Source organism: Oncorhynchus kisutch, linkage group LG3 (genome assembly GCF_002021735.2).
Source record: "Oncorhynchus kisutch isolate 150728-3 linkage group LG3, Okis_V2, whole genome shotgun sequence".
Taxonomy (NCBI): domain Eukaryota; kingdom Metazoa; phylum Chordata; class Actinopteri; order Salmoniformes; family Salmonidae; genus Oncorhynchus; species Oncorhynchus kisutch.
The window spans coordinates 23,865,359-23,878,693 of NC_034176.2; the positions used below are offsets into that span (position 1 = coordinate 23,865,359).

Sequence of the window (13,335 nt, forward strand, 5' to 3'; positions counted from 1 at the left end):
ACCTGTCCCCCCCTTCATCTACACTGATTGAAGTGGATTTAACAAGTGACCTCAGTAACGGATACTTAGTTTCACCTGGTCAGTCTATGTAATAGGAAGAGAAGGTGTTCTTAATATTTGGTATACTCTGTATAATATGCATTATACTGGACAACAATTCTACAAACCTCTAAAGAGTGTGTTTAGGTAAGAGGTAAGAAAGATTTACGGGATTTTCTTGGGGGCAGTATAATCTGGTCACAACTGGCATTAACAGTTGTGATTAGAATGTTCTACATGCCCAGATGGGCCTTGTTCAAATCAAAAATAAAATGTTATTTGTCACATGTGCCAAATACAACAGGTGTAGACAGTGAAATGCAGTGAAATGTTCTCTGACATCAGGGACATAGTACATGATTGTGTCCTCACCTACCTTGTCTTTAATACCTGGTCAGTGCAGAAACCTGCTCCCAAGACCAATGAGAAGTTTCACAGTGCAGATACTCAAAGCCAGCAGCACCTGTGTGTGAGGGAAGAGACAAGTATTGAGATCCAGCGCACATAAAATCAGAGCAATAAAAAGGGCAAAACATATTGTACTAGTAGAAAATGTTCATCAAATAGATTAAAAGGGATACCAATAAAGAAGTTAAACACATGAAAATAATTGATAACAAGCACTCGCCTACAAAATTATTTCTAGGCCTTTATTCTCAGGGCTTCATCGAGTTGTCATAATAGCCTATGGCATCCACTAGGTGTCAGTCAAAGATGGCTGCTCAATAGCACGTCTTCCATCATATCCATTAATTGGATAATTAATCCATAAAAACGTACTAGTTTGCCTTAAAGAATGCGACCATCCAACAGCACATATTGCACATATAGTTTACCAACACGTTCAATGTCACAGATGCATCGAATTATTACAGATGGAATTCTGGTACTAGAATATTGTCAATATTATATGGCTGAAATGCAAGTGAAAAAGTATGGTAGCATTTATGCAATACTATAGGCTATGGACACACACATTTAAATATAATCATCCCACGGTATTCAACACGTTGTTTGCATTCTTAAGGCGAAGTTGATGTGACCTATTCAAAAGTGCACCCACAGATCTAGACATACAACCCCACCGAGGAAATCTACAGGAATGTTCATAGGCGCACTACAACTACCGCAAGCAGTAAACTGCGCCGCACACAGAAACAGCATTGGATTGTGGGTAAAATAATATCTTGTGTTTCCTGAATTAGTTATGGCAAACGTAGCAGAAGGTTAACGTTTATAGAAATAACGTTTTTTTTCTTTAGTTTAGAAGTTCAATTATATGTCAATTCGCATGAGACCGCATCTTGTGTAGAACTACAGGTTGACTGCTTGAAAAGTTATAACGGTAGCCAGCAATGAGTTTGAACGAACACTCTTTGCAAGCTCTGTCATGGAGAAAACTTTACTTGAGTCGAGCAAAGCTGAAGGCTACGAGCAGAACTTCAGCTCTCCTGTCGGGTTTCGCGATGGTGAGTACTGGACTCAGAGATTGGAGAGGATTCTGGCAACTTTGCCAAAATTGAGTTATATGACGCACAATTTCTTGACACATGACACCTACCGGCCTATTTGACTATATAATAATGTAGCGTTCGTAACCGAGTGGGAAGGTAGTAATTACCAGTTGTAAATACCAATTCAAGTGCTTTGAACTTGTTGAGAAACGCCGATTGGATAATGTAATGGCCAACAAGCCGTGTCAACCATAAACTGAAAGTGGGCTCACAGCTATCATGTCTATAAACAAATTATAGTGTTCAAAAACCATAATTAATAGATTCGTTTTTATAAATAATATTTTGTTGTTAAATATATCTGCTGAAAATGTTATCGAGGTCATTCCCTTAGTAGGTGAAGTCAGAGGTCAGCATGTGGGAGAAGTCGGGGCTCAGGGATGATGTCTCATTCAAATCAACTGGGAACTTGGAAATCTCAGACTACAGTGCATTCAAGAAAAAGCCATTTGATGGATCATACAAGTCGGAAACTCAGGCATCTTTCTAGACCTGAATGATTTGATCTTGTTTTTAGCATTCAGGGCTTTAACCACCTGATTTGTCATGGCCATTATAAACTGGGTGGTTCGAGTGCTGAATGCTGATTGGCTAACAGCCGTGGTATATCAGACCATATACAACGGGTATGACAACATTTATTTTTACTGCTCTAATTACATTGGTAACCAGTTTATAATAGCAATAAGGCACCTCGGGGGTTTGTGATATATGGCCAATATACCACGACTAAGGGTTGTATCCAGATACTCCGCGTTGCGTCATGCTTAAGAACAGACATATTATATTTAAGCAATAAGGCACAAGGGTTGTGGTATATGGCCAATATACCACAGTTAAGGGCTGTTATTAAGTATGAGGAGAAGCAGAGTGCCTGGATACAACCCTTAACAGTGTCGTATTGGCCATAAATCACAAACTCCAGAGGTGCCTGTTGCTATTATAAACAGGATACCAACATAAATATAATAGTAAACAACTAGTTTCTGATTTACACATGGCTGGAATGTTGGACCCAAGCTACCTGGTTTATAATGCTGGATAAACCACAACTTTTTGATTGAAAATAACCGGTGGACAGATTTAACGATACAATTATAAAATTTAAATACATCTGTATGAAACCGGATACATTGCAATTTGTGACGCATAGATTTGGGGCATCGTTGAATGCATTGAAATGTTTCTGCAAGTTTAAACCTCTATGCAAGGCCAGATACAAAGTAAGGATGCCATTAGTGAGTCAGAGTTCTATCTAAACCTTAACCTACCACAAATTAACTACAGAATATCCTACCGTACCATACAAGCCAATAACATTTAATCTGACAGTCACTCACCCAACAGACAGTTAGACCCAGTACAAATGTCACCTGGCCACAGGGGTTAGGCTACATCTTTCTGTACAGCCGGCACCCAACAGAGAAAAACATGGAATTGTCACTTGCAGTGGTTGAGCTATAAAATAGATAATTGTCTCTGTTCAAATTGTTCTGAATCAAATCCTGGTCGTTGCTCTCTCGGTCAGTGTTTCGTGTTAAAATGCCTCTCTGTATTTCAGGTGGCTATGGTGGAGGTGCAGCTGGAGCCAGATCATGTGTATCCCCCAGGGCTGCTGATAGCCTTCAGCGCCTGCACCACTGTCCTAGTGGCAGTGCACCTCTTCGCCCTGATGATCAGCACCTGTATCCTGCCAAACCTGGAGGCCGTCAGCAACGTTCACAACTTGAACTCGGTCAACGAGTCACCCCATGAGCGCATGCACCGCCACATTGAGCTGGCCTGGGCCTTCTCCACTGTTATTGGTACCCTGCTCTTCCTGACCGAGGTGGTTCTGCTGTGCTGGGTCAAGTTCCTGCCCCTCAGGCGCCCAACTGATAATGGCACCATCAGTTCTGGTGAGGCGGCAGCCATTGCCTCCACCTCCATCATGGTGCCATTTGGACTGGTGTTTATCGTCTTCGCTGTGCACTTCTACCGCTCTCTGGTCAGTCACAAAACTGACCGTCAGTTTCAGGAGCTGGAGGAGCTGTCCAATATCACCCGGCTGCAGAACCAGCTGGACCACAGGGCAGAGACGACCAGTCTGCAGCCCTCCTCTGTCCACTTCCCCTAACGGGAATTAGACAGCTGTAAGAAATCTATAATGAAGCTTTTTTTTTTTTATCTATTTGCATGAGCACCATGAGAAAGGATACTTTATATAATAATATATCATTTCTACAGATGTTTTGTATTGGGATTTGGACTGCTCTAGGCCTTTTCTATTTGCTAAAATGGTTGTGGAGAGGTCAGGAGAATTAGCTTTGTATTGTTCATTCGATTGGACTCAAGCAACTTTTTTTATTTTTTTATTACTTTGCTGCATGTCTATTGTCTTCCTTATGTGTTCAGAAACAGATCTGAATGTGAGTGTGAAATTTGTAGTTGAATATTTTTGGATATCTTCATTAAATAGATGATATTTGTATTTATATCACAAAGTTTTGTCTATGGCGGCTGGGGAACACTAAAAGTGTGGGATGAACATTTTGTGAAGTAGCTAGAATTATTCATTTACAAATGATAACCGGCCAATTTCCATGAAAGTAAAACTCCTCAGGAGAGTATAACATGTATTAACTGCTGTAATAGTTATGGTGCAAGCGAAGTGCAGAATTCAGATATTTTTTAGTCAGGTGACCTTAATCTGTCCATCAGGGTTGGAGTATTTATATTTCAACTTTTTAAACTCAACATTATTGATAATTAAATATATGCTCTGATGGTTTTTTGATAAGTTAATGCATTTTAAGCACACTCCTCATACTGTTGTTACATGATAGGTGAACTCTTATACTGTGGTTGTGAAAATATTAGGCTGAAATATTGTCCTCAACATAATGTACTTCCTTTTAACAATACTGTAAAGCACTGATTGTTTTGCATTTATGTGAAGTCACAAGTAGCTACTTCTAAATTAATTTAAATGGAGGCAAAACTTCAGATCTTTATCGTCAACCTTTGAATGTGATCCAAGTGCACATATTACTTTAATAAAATAATGGCATGATTATTTGCGTTTTTTAATTATTTTATGCGTCAGTATATTGGATGATGGTTGATGCCTTTTTTAAAACATCCCCTTTAAATGCCATTTGATGTTTTTAAGATGTTCTGTTTGAGGGCTTATTAAGCTCCACTTAATTATGTTTACTCTGACTACTGCCTTGTGTCTGTTGCCAAATCCAAGGGGTTGAATAGTTTTATAGTCGTATACTGTAAATCTGTTACAATGTGCTGAGTCTCCCCAAAGGTAAGTGAATTGGATTGAGAAAACCTCTTTATTAGGCCATCATTAACATTTCTGAAATACATTATACATATTTTGTATGTCATATCTGATTACATTCATTGTCATTAGAAGGACTGGAGTCAAAGTGCAGTTGTTATTATGCATAACAACCCTAGGCTTATGGAAGAATGAATTCTACAAGCTAATCCAGATTTATGTTGCTTCATTTAATCATGTTTTTTTTTTTTTTTACATCTATGAGATAGTACTATGTGAATTACTGTTTGAGTCAACCTTCTCTTTTGTATAAATTAAAAGATTTGGATATATCAAAATGAAAAATACAATGGAACCTTCAATTATTATACAATGGTACCTTCAACTTCTTCCTCATGCCTCCTTAACTTTCTAAGACCAAATGTCCCCATTTGTGGTTCTATAACTTGAGGGCGTTGTTCATTTCTATTAAAGAAACACATTTTGACAATGTGTCAAGAATTAGCAGGAAGGAACAACAAAGGAAGTCGGTTAGCAGAAGGGTAAAATGCAGCAACAATATTATAAGAGGACTCGTAGGGAGAAGTAGTCTGTCATCATCTGTGTTTTCCCTGAGTAGGGCTAGAGTATTGTCTGTATCAGGAGCTCACGGTGGTGGATAGCATTATCTCTTGGGTCACAGAAGGGCACAGAATCCGTTCCTCTTTGCCTTTCTGGATTTCCTTGTTGCTGCAAGGGCTTGTTTGGTAGCCTCTCTGAATATGTCCTCCACATTCTCCTTGTATTACTTGAACACTCCAAGTAGAGCTCAGCTTTGATCTTCCTTTTGGTCTCTTCACCCTGCTCAGATTATGAAAAAAGTTGTGATATTCCTAATTGAGAGGCCAAAAAAACATAAACCTTGTCCTACTCTGAGGTAACTCTTCCTGTTAGGTGTTTTTAGAAAAAAAACCTGAAGGCACAGTGATGCTGAAACATTGGTGTTTTTTGAACCAGTAAATAACTGGGAGGTTATATATATGGAGTCTGCGACTCTCTGTTTTTATAACTTACAGTTTATTCTCTGTTAGTCAGCACCTCTACACTAAATAATGTTCCCTGGGTATGCGCCAGCTCATGCTGTTTATAAGAAAAATATTGTATGACAAAAATTCCCTCTCTGACATGAACTAGTTCTGTTGTCAAAAAGCAATTGGCAGATATATAAATTGAGTCCATGTAAAGGGGTTATTCAGAAATTGAATTACCACTCACAAATGTGGGGATTTGTCTTGTAATTACTGTCACAAACCTAACATCATCAATGCTCTTGATCTTTTGAAAATGTTTTTGTTCAAACACTTCTGATCAGTCTCCCATTCCAATCACACAACCCTAATTCAACCACATTTTCAATAAACCCAATACTAATGACTTATTATTATGCAAGTGGCATGGCAAATGTACATTCAATATATATAAGTTATACATACATAATGTATGGCTATGTATGAAATCTACCTGGATGTATGTGATGGGGTTCTGGTCTGAGGACCACAGTTTCCTTGCCAAGGCCTTGTCTTTCCGCAGATCTGTTTTGCATTCTACCAGGATAATGGGCACGCCATGGCAGAAGTGATGCACCTCGGGGTACCACTGAAATATATGTAAACAGAGTTAGATATTATAAACATTCTACGTCATGCATTCTTGTGAGAGTGACTGCATCTACCGTACAAAAATAATTCACCATGAACCTGATAAATACTTGCTTGAGCAAGTATTCAAATATATTTCTGGTACTGACATATCTTCATATACATACTTGTATATCATATTCATGTATGATACTGACATCTTCAGCGACATTAATTCTGTTGTAAATGTCATAAAACTTTATATGGCATGTATGTTAATAAGGTTTCTTCCTCATTCTGGGGATTTAAACAGACAAACAAGCAGTAAAGTATGAAGAGAAGGCAGTGCAGTACCTTTATTAGGACATTGTCATAACTTGAGGGGCAACTTACATCATAGCAGATCAATAGCAGGTTGGCATTCGGATAGGACAGGTGCCGTAATCGGTCATAGTCCTCTCGACCTGAAATACACAGAAACAGATGGATGTGCATTTTTATTCTGCCATGAAGTCCTGTATTTATTTATTTTTATTTCAGATATGATAGCTAAAAAGGTTGAAATTAACTTTGCTCTTTTCGTCATTTTCTCTGGATATGTACATATTATTTTTGTCACATACAGTCAAGCACTTCTCACTATAATTTGCTTACATGCAGAGTAAAAATAGTGCTGAAAAACGAATAAAAATAGATAGACACTTTTCACTTAATTAAAGCAAGTGTAGAAAGAGAAGAGGAGCAGCCAGATGATGAGCTGGCTTTGTCAATTGTCTTACCTCTGGAAAGTCTTTTTTTAGTATAAACCATGAGGAGGGAGGTTTTCCCACATCCACCATCACCTACTATCACAACCTTCAACTCCTCTCGCCGCCTGGTATGCCCACTGCTCATGCCTGACATGTTCTGTGGCATGCCTCTTTCTGAGAAGCTAGATGAAAATGTGGCAAAGAGCCTCCTCTTGTTGAAGAAGATTTGGTTATCTGGATAATGTCCGCAGACACTTGAGATAAGAATAAATGACAACAAACCCTGAGTGAGAAAACTAGCTTAACGTAGTGTGAATAGCTCCTCTTGGTTGAGTACTTACCCCTCCCACGACAGAAAAGTAGGACCTCCCCTTTTCTCTGCCCCACCCCACCCATTTATTAATGAATGGGCACATCACCAATGCCTTATCCAGGAATAGGGTTGGGTAGATTACTTTCTAAATGTAATCCGTTACAGTTACTAGTTACCTGTCCATAATTTTTATCAGTAACGTAACTTTTGGATTACCCAAACTCAGTAATGTAATCTGATTGCATTCAGTTACTTTTCGATTGCTTTCCCCTTAAGAGGCATTAGAAGAAGACCAAATGTATTACCAATTGAACGACATCTATTGCAGGATAAATCAATGTTAAAGATTACATAGCTGGCCATATATGGATATTACATTTTACTTAATGGGTTGGTTATGTAGGCTTTTTCTAACCATTCACTTTCTACTACATATAATAATACAATTATATCTTTACATTAAAATCAGAATTCCAGTCACTCTGTTTTGGTAAAAAGCTGAGGGATGTGTCTGGAGAAGTTAACCACTCTCAATGTCACACCCTAATCTGTTTCACCTGTCTTTGTGATTGTCTCCACCTCACTCCAGGTGTCACCCATCTTCCCCATCATCTCCAGTGTATTAATACCCGTGTTCTCTGTTTGTCTGTTGCCAGTTCGTTTTGTTTCATCAAGCCTACCAGCGTTTTTCCCTCTGCTCCTGTCTCTTGATTGTTCCAGTTTCCTAGTTTTCCCAGTGTTGACCATTCTGCCTGCCCTGACCCTGCCTGCCGTCCTTTACCTTTGCCCCACCTATCTGGATTACTGACCTCTGCCTGCCCTGACCCTGGCCCTGTCTGCCGTCCTGTACCTTCGCCACACCTATCTGGATTACTAACCTCTGCCTGCCCTGACCCTGACCCTGCTTGCCGTCCTGTACCTTTGCCCCACCTATCTGGATTACTGACCTCTGCCTGCCCTTGACCTGTTTGTTGCCTTCCCCTGTTCAATTAATAAACTGTTGTTCCTTCGATGTTGTGGGTCTTACATGAGGCGTGATAGTACGAACTGGCCATGACTGACCCAGTGGACTCTGACCAGCTGCGCAACACCATCTCCAAAGGAGCCACCATTGGTAGGCATGAGGAATTGCTTCGTGGCCTATTGGAAGGGGTCCACACCTTTGCTGAACACCATGACCGGGCGTTGGACATCTTGCTGGAGCAATTCCGCTGGTTGGCTGGGAGGCAGCCTACTGTGATGGTAACCTCACAGCCCCTCCGTAACTCGGCTGTTAGCAGCGCCACCTCACCGGCCCCTCCGCTTTCCCGGGAGCCCCGCTTACCTCCCCGGAATGCTTCAATGGAGAGCCGGGCACCTGTCGGCCATTTCTAGCTCGGTGTGGCCTCATCTTCGAGCTTCAGCCCACCTCCTTCCCCTCGGATCGCTCTAAGATAGCGTACCTTGTCACGCTGATGTCCGGGAGGGCACTCGCCTGAGCTACAGCTGTATGGGAGCAATAGCCGGCCATATGCGTAAGTCTGGAGGAGTTCGTGGGAGAGGTTAAGAAGGTGTTTGAAGCCCCATTTTCTCAAAGAGAGGCTGCCGGAAGCTACTCCAGCTTCGGCAGGACTCCCGAAGTGTGGCAGACTATGCAATGGATTTCCGCACGTTGGCTGCTGAGTGCCTGGAACCAGGAAGCGCTGTTCGACATGTTTCTACATGGAGTCTCGGAGGAGGTCAAGGGTGATCTTGCAGCCCGGGAATTACCAATGGATATCGATTCCCTCATCACCTTGACCATCAGGATGGATGGGCGACTATGGGAACAACGGAGGGAGAGGAGATTAGATTTGGCTCGCCCGTACAAGGATTCCACCTCGCCTCCGAAGCCTCCCGGAAGTCCCCGACGGCCCCATTGCGGAAAGAACCAGAGGCTACCAGAGGTTCCCCGAGAGTCGCCAAAGACAACTGAGTCGCTGTTTCACAAGATGCTGGGTTGTTTCCAGCAGAACAGCTACACAGGTTCAACACTAAGAGTTGCCTGAATTGCGGCACTCGTGGTCATTTTGTGTCCTCTTGTTCGTTAAAAGACCATGCTCAGCTTTAGGAGCGAGTACTCTGGTGGGCCATATTGAGAACTTTTCTGCTTCCCTTAATCGCACTCCATTTCATTCCATTCTGCTGTGGGGAAACCAGTCGAAATCTCTCCAGGTCCTCGTCGACTCTGGGGCCGATGAGAGCTCTTTGTACACTACCCTGGCGTCCGAGCTGGATATCCCCACTCAGCCCCTCTCCATTCCCATGGACGTTAGAGCGCTGGATGGGTGCTCTATTGGTCGGGTCACCCACAATACCATTTATCCGTCCTTCTTCCTCTCTGCCGGCGCAGGGTTCTTCTGTGTGGAGAAGAAGCACAAGACCCTGTGCCTGTGCTGGGGACTCAATGACATAATTGTGAAGAACCGCTACCTGCTAACACTCATCTCCTCGGCCTTCGAGCCGCTCCAGGGGGCCAACATGTTTTCCAAGCTAGATCTACGGAACGCCTAACACCTGCTGCCGATAGGAGAGGGGGATGAGTGGAAGACCGCTTTCAACACGACCAGCGGCCACTACGAGTATTTTTGTCATGCCATTTGGCCTTACCAACGCCCCTGCTGTGTTCCAGTCTCTGGAAAGTGATGTTCTCTGCGACATGTTGAACCAGTTCGTCTTCGTCTACATTGATGACATCCTCGTCTTCTCCGTCTCCCACCAAAAACACGTGCTCCACGTTCGACAGGTTCTTCAACGCCTCCTGGAGAATCATTAGTTTGTAAAAGCATAGAAGTGTGAGTTTCATCGCTCCACCATCCCCTTTCTGGGTTACATCATCTCTGCTGGGAGTGGCCAAATGGATCCCGGGAAGGTGAGAGAGGTGGTCTACGTCCAAGGTGGTCTACGTCCAAGGTGCAGCTGCAACATTTCCTGGTGTTCTCCAACTTGTATCACCACTTTATCTGGGATTACAGCACACTGGCTTCCCCCCTGTCAGCACTCACCTCTCCCAAGGTTCCGTTCACGTGGTCCCCTGCTGCTGACCGGGAGTTCTGGGACCTCAAACATTGCTTCGCCACTGCTCCCATCTTGGTTCATCCTGACCATTCCCGTCAGTTTGTGGTGGAGGCAGATGCTTCTGATGTAGGAGTGGGGGCGGTCCTGTCCCAGCGTTCAACCCTGGACCTTAAGCTACAGTGGCTTGTGAAAGTATTCACCCCCCTTGGCATTTTTCCTATTTTATTGCCTTACAACCTGGAATTAAAATAAATATTTTGTGGGGTTTGTATCATTTCATTTACATAACATGCCTACCATTTTGAAGATGCAAAAATATTTTTTATTGTGAAACAAACAAGAAATAAGACAAAAAAAACAGAATACTTGAGCATGCATATCTATTCAAATTTTTTCTGGCCACTCTTCCGTAAAGCCCAGCTGTGTGGAGTGTACGGCTTAAAGTGGTCCCATGGACAGATACTCCAATCTCCGCCGTGGAGCTTTGCAGCTCATTCAGGGTTATCTTTGGTCTCTTTGCTGCCTCTCTGATTAATGCCCTCCTTGCCTAGTCTGTGAGTTTTGGTGGGCGGCCCTCTCGTGGCAGGTTTGTTGTGGTGCCATATTCGTTCAGTTTTTTTATAATAGATTTAAAGGAAAAGTACGCTGATCTGTACTTTTCCACAACTTTGTCCCTGACCTGTTTGGAGAGCTCCTTGGTCTTCATGGTGCCGCTTGCTTGGTGCTGCCCCTTGCTTCGTGGTGTTGCAGACTCTGGGGACTTTCAGAACAGGTGTATATATACTGAGATCATGCACGGTTTGTGCACAGAACAAGACTCCTCGGCAAGCTCCGGCTGGTCTTCTTCAACCATTGCCTGTTCCTCACCATCCCTGGTCTCACATATCACTGGACTTTGTCACGAGTCTTCCCCCGTCTGATGGCAACACCCCCATCCTGACAGTAGTCGACCTGTTTTCCAAGGCCGCCAACTTCATCCCTCTCCCCAAGCTACCCTCGGCCAAAGAGACGGCCCAGCCATGCAGCACGTCTTCCGGATCCATGGACTCCCGGTGGACATGGTCTCTGATTGGGGTCCTCAGTTCTTGTCCCGGTTTTGGAAGGTGTTCTGCATGCTCATTGGTTCGTCGGCCAGCCTGTTCTCCAGATTCCACCCCCAGTCCAATGGCCAGTCACAGCGAGCCAACCAAGACTTGGAGACGACCCTTTGCTGCCTGGTCTCTGCCAACCCCACCACCTGGAGTCAGCAACTGGTGTGGGTCGAATATGCCTGCAACACCATTCCTTGCTCTGCCACGGGTCTCTCGCCCTTTGAGTGTTCCCTGGGCTATCAGCCTCTGCTCTTCCCTTAATAAGAGGAAGATGTTGTCGTACCTTCGGACCAGATGTTTGTCCGCCGCTGAAGAACAGCTCCAGGTATCAACCACAAGCAGACTGCCACCGGACCCCGGCTCCCCGGTATAGTCTTGGGCAGATGGTATGACTGTCAACCTGGGATCTGCCCCTCCAGGTGGAGTCTTGCAAACTGTCCCCGAGGTTTATCCGCCCCTTCCCCATCTCCGAGGTCATTAGCCCCTCTGCTGTTCACCTTCTGTTGCCCCATACCCTCCATATACATCTCACTTTCATGTGTATAAAATCAAACCCATGTCTCACAGCCCTTTGTCTCCTGTTTCCAGACCCACCCCTCTTCCCCGGCTCATCGATGGGCAACCGGCGTATACGGTGAGGCGTCTCCTGAAGGTTCGACCTTGGGGCAGGGGATTCCAGTACCTGGTTGACTGGGATTGGTTATGGCCCGGAGGAGAGTTGCTGGGTCCCCGCTAGGGACAACCTGGGCCCAGACCTCATCTCTAAGTTCCAATGCCAGCACCCTGGTCAGCCAGGTGTACGCACGACGTGGCTGTTGCAAGAATGCATTTTCACTGGCTGTCCACTGGTTTCAAAAACAACGATTGATAAGCAGTAGTGTGTTCAAATACACTTTTAGATTTGTGAACAGCTATCCACAACAACCACAATCTATAAAGCTCAAATAGCTCAATGAGAGAGCAGCAGATCACATCAATGCGCTATGTAGATATCAATAATACGTGATATCCGTATCACAGTAGACTACACTATTGCTGTCATCCTGATACCCCCAAGCTAAACTTTTAGTCAAATTGGATAAATTTGGATGCACCATTGGAAGACATAGCTTGGACTGTAGCCTACAAAAGTCGATCCATAAAACACATTCGGTGTGTCATCATAGTGGTCTCTGACTTGCAGTCAGACTCGCTGAGGTGGAACAAACTTACATTTGCACCTTTTTCAATGTTGATTTGAATGTCATTGAGAAAACATCCTTTCTGAATTTAAAAGTAATCCTCAAGTAATCATCTAGTTTTTGAAAAGTATCTGTAATCTGATTACAATACTTTTGCTGGTAACGTAACGGATTACAGTTATCGGTTTTTGTAATCCCTTACTTGTAACAGATTACATGTAATCCGTTACTCACCAACCCTGTCAACGAACACATGAAAGCCAGAAGAGATACAATCAAAAGAACCTGGAAAGCCCTTGTTCATTAGCTCCAGAACAAAATCAACCTTTTGCAGGAGAGTGAACAAATGGAAATGCTTTAATATGGGTCATGGAAATAGACCCTTTAGTATTATGGCTGTCTGTTGCAATTGGTGCTGTTCCACCCTTTCAAAACAGATTAAATATATATGCCACCTAGTGGATCAAATGCTAAAGTATGTACATCAATCAGATAGTAGATAATTTATGTACGAATACTCTGCTT

The 13,335-nt window shown here is 43.2% G+C and overlaps 2 protein-coding genes across 2 annotated transcripts; one reads left to right on the plus strand and one right to left on the minus strand.

Moving 5' to 3' along the window:
• Positions 1–1,143: 1,143 nt before the first annotated feature.
• LOC109878651 (calcium release-activated calcium channel protein 1-like) lies at positions 1,144–4,608 on the plus strand. The gene is made up of 2 exons (XM_020470866.2): positions 1,144–1,508; positions 3,115–4,608. The coding sequence occupies exons 1-2, from the start codon at positions 1,395–1,397 to the stop codon at positions 3,667–3,669; spliced, it is 669 nt and encodes a 222-aa protein (XP_020326455.1). The 5' UTR covers positions 1,144–1,394; the 3' UTR covers positions 3,670–4,608.
• Positions 4,609–4,853: 245 nt separating this feature from the next.
• On the minus strand, positions 4,854–7,497 carry LOC109878660 (rho-related GTP-binding protein RhoF). Its single transcript, XM_020470873.2, has 4 exons — positions 7,220–7,497; positions 6,834–6,904; positions 6,325–6,459; positions 4,854–5,664 (listed from the first exon to the last, which is right to left on the minus strand). The coding sequence occupies exons 1-4, from the start codon at positions 7,353–7,355 to the stop codon at positions 5,446–5,448; spliced, it is 561 nt and encodes a 186-aa protein (XP_020326462.1). The 5' UTR covers positions 7,356–7,497; the 3' UTR covers positions 4,854–5,445.
• Positions 7,498–13,335: the final 5,838 nt, after the last annotated feature.

Bases quoted from the DNA above. Each gene is read 5' to 3' on its own strand.
- LOC109878651 (XM_020470866.2), top strand. From the start codon at position 1,395: ATGAGTTTGAACGAACACTCTTTGCAAGCTCTGTCATGGAGAAAACTT. The intron at 1,509-3,114 runs GTGAGTACTGGA...TCTGTATTTCAG, and splicing joins TCCTGTCGGGTTTCGCGATG to GTGGCTATGGTGGAGGTGCA.
- LOC109878660 (XM_020470873.2), bottom strand. From the start codon at position 7,355: ATGCCACAGAACATGTCAGGCATGAGCAGTGGGCATACCAGGCGGCGA. The intron at 6,905-7,219 runs GTAAGACAATTG...TGTGTATTTCAG, and splicing joins TAAAAAAAGACTTTCCAGAG to GTCGAGAGGACTATGACCGA. The intron at 6,460-6,833 runs GTAAGTTGCCCC...CATATATTTCAG, and splicing joins TGCTATTGATCTGCTATGAT to TGGTACCCCGAGGTGCATCA.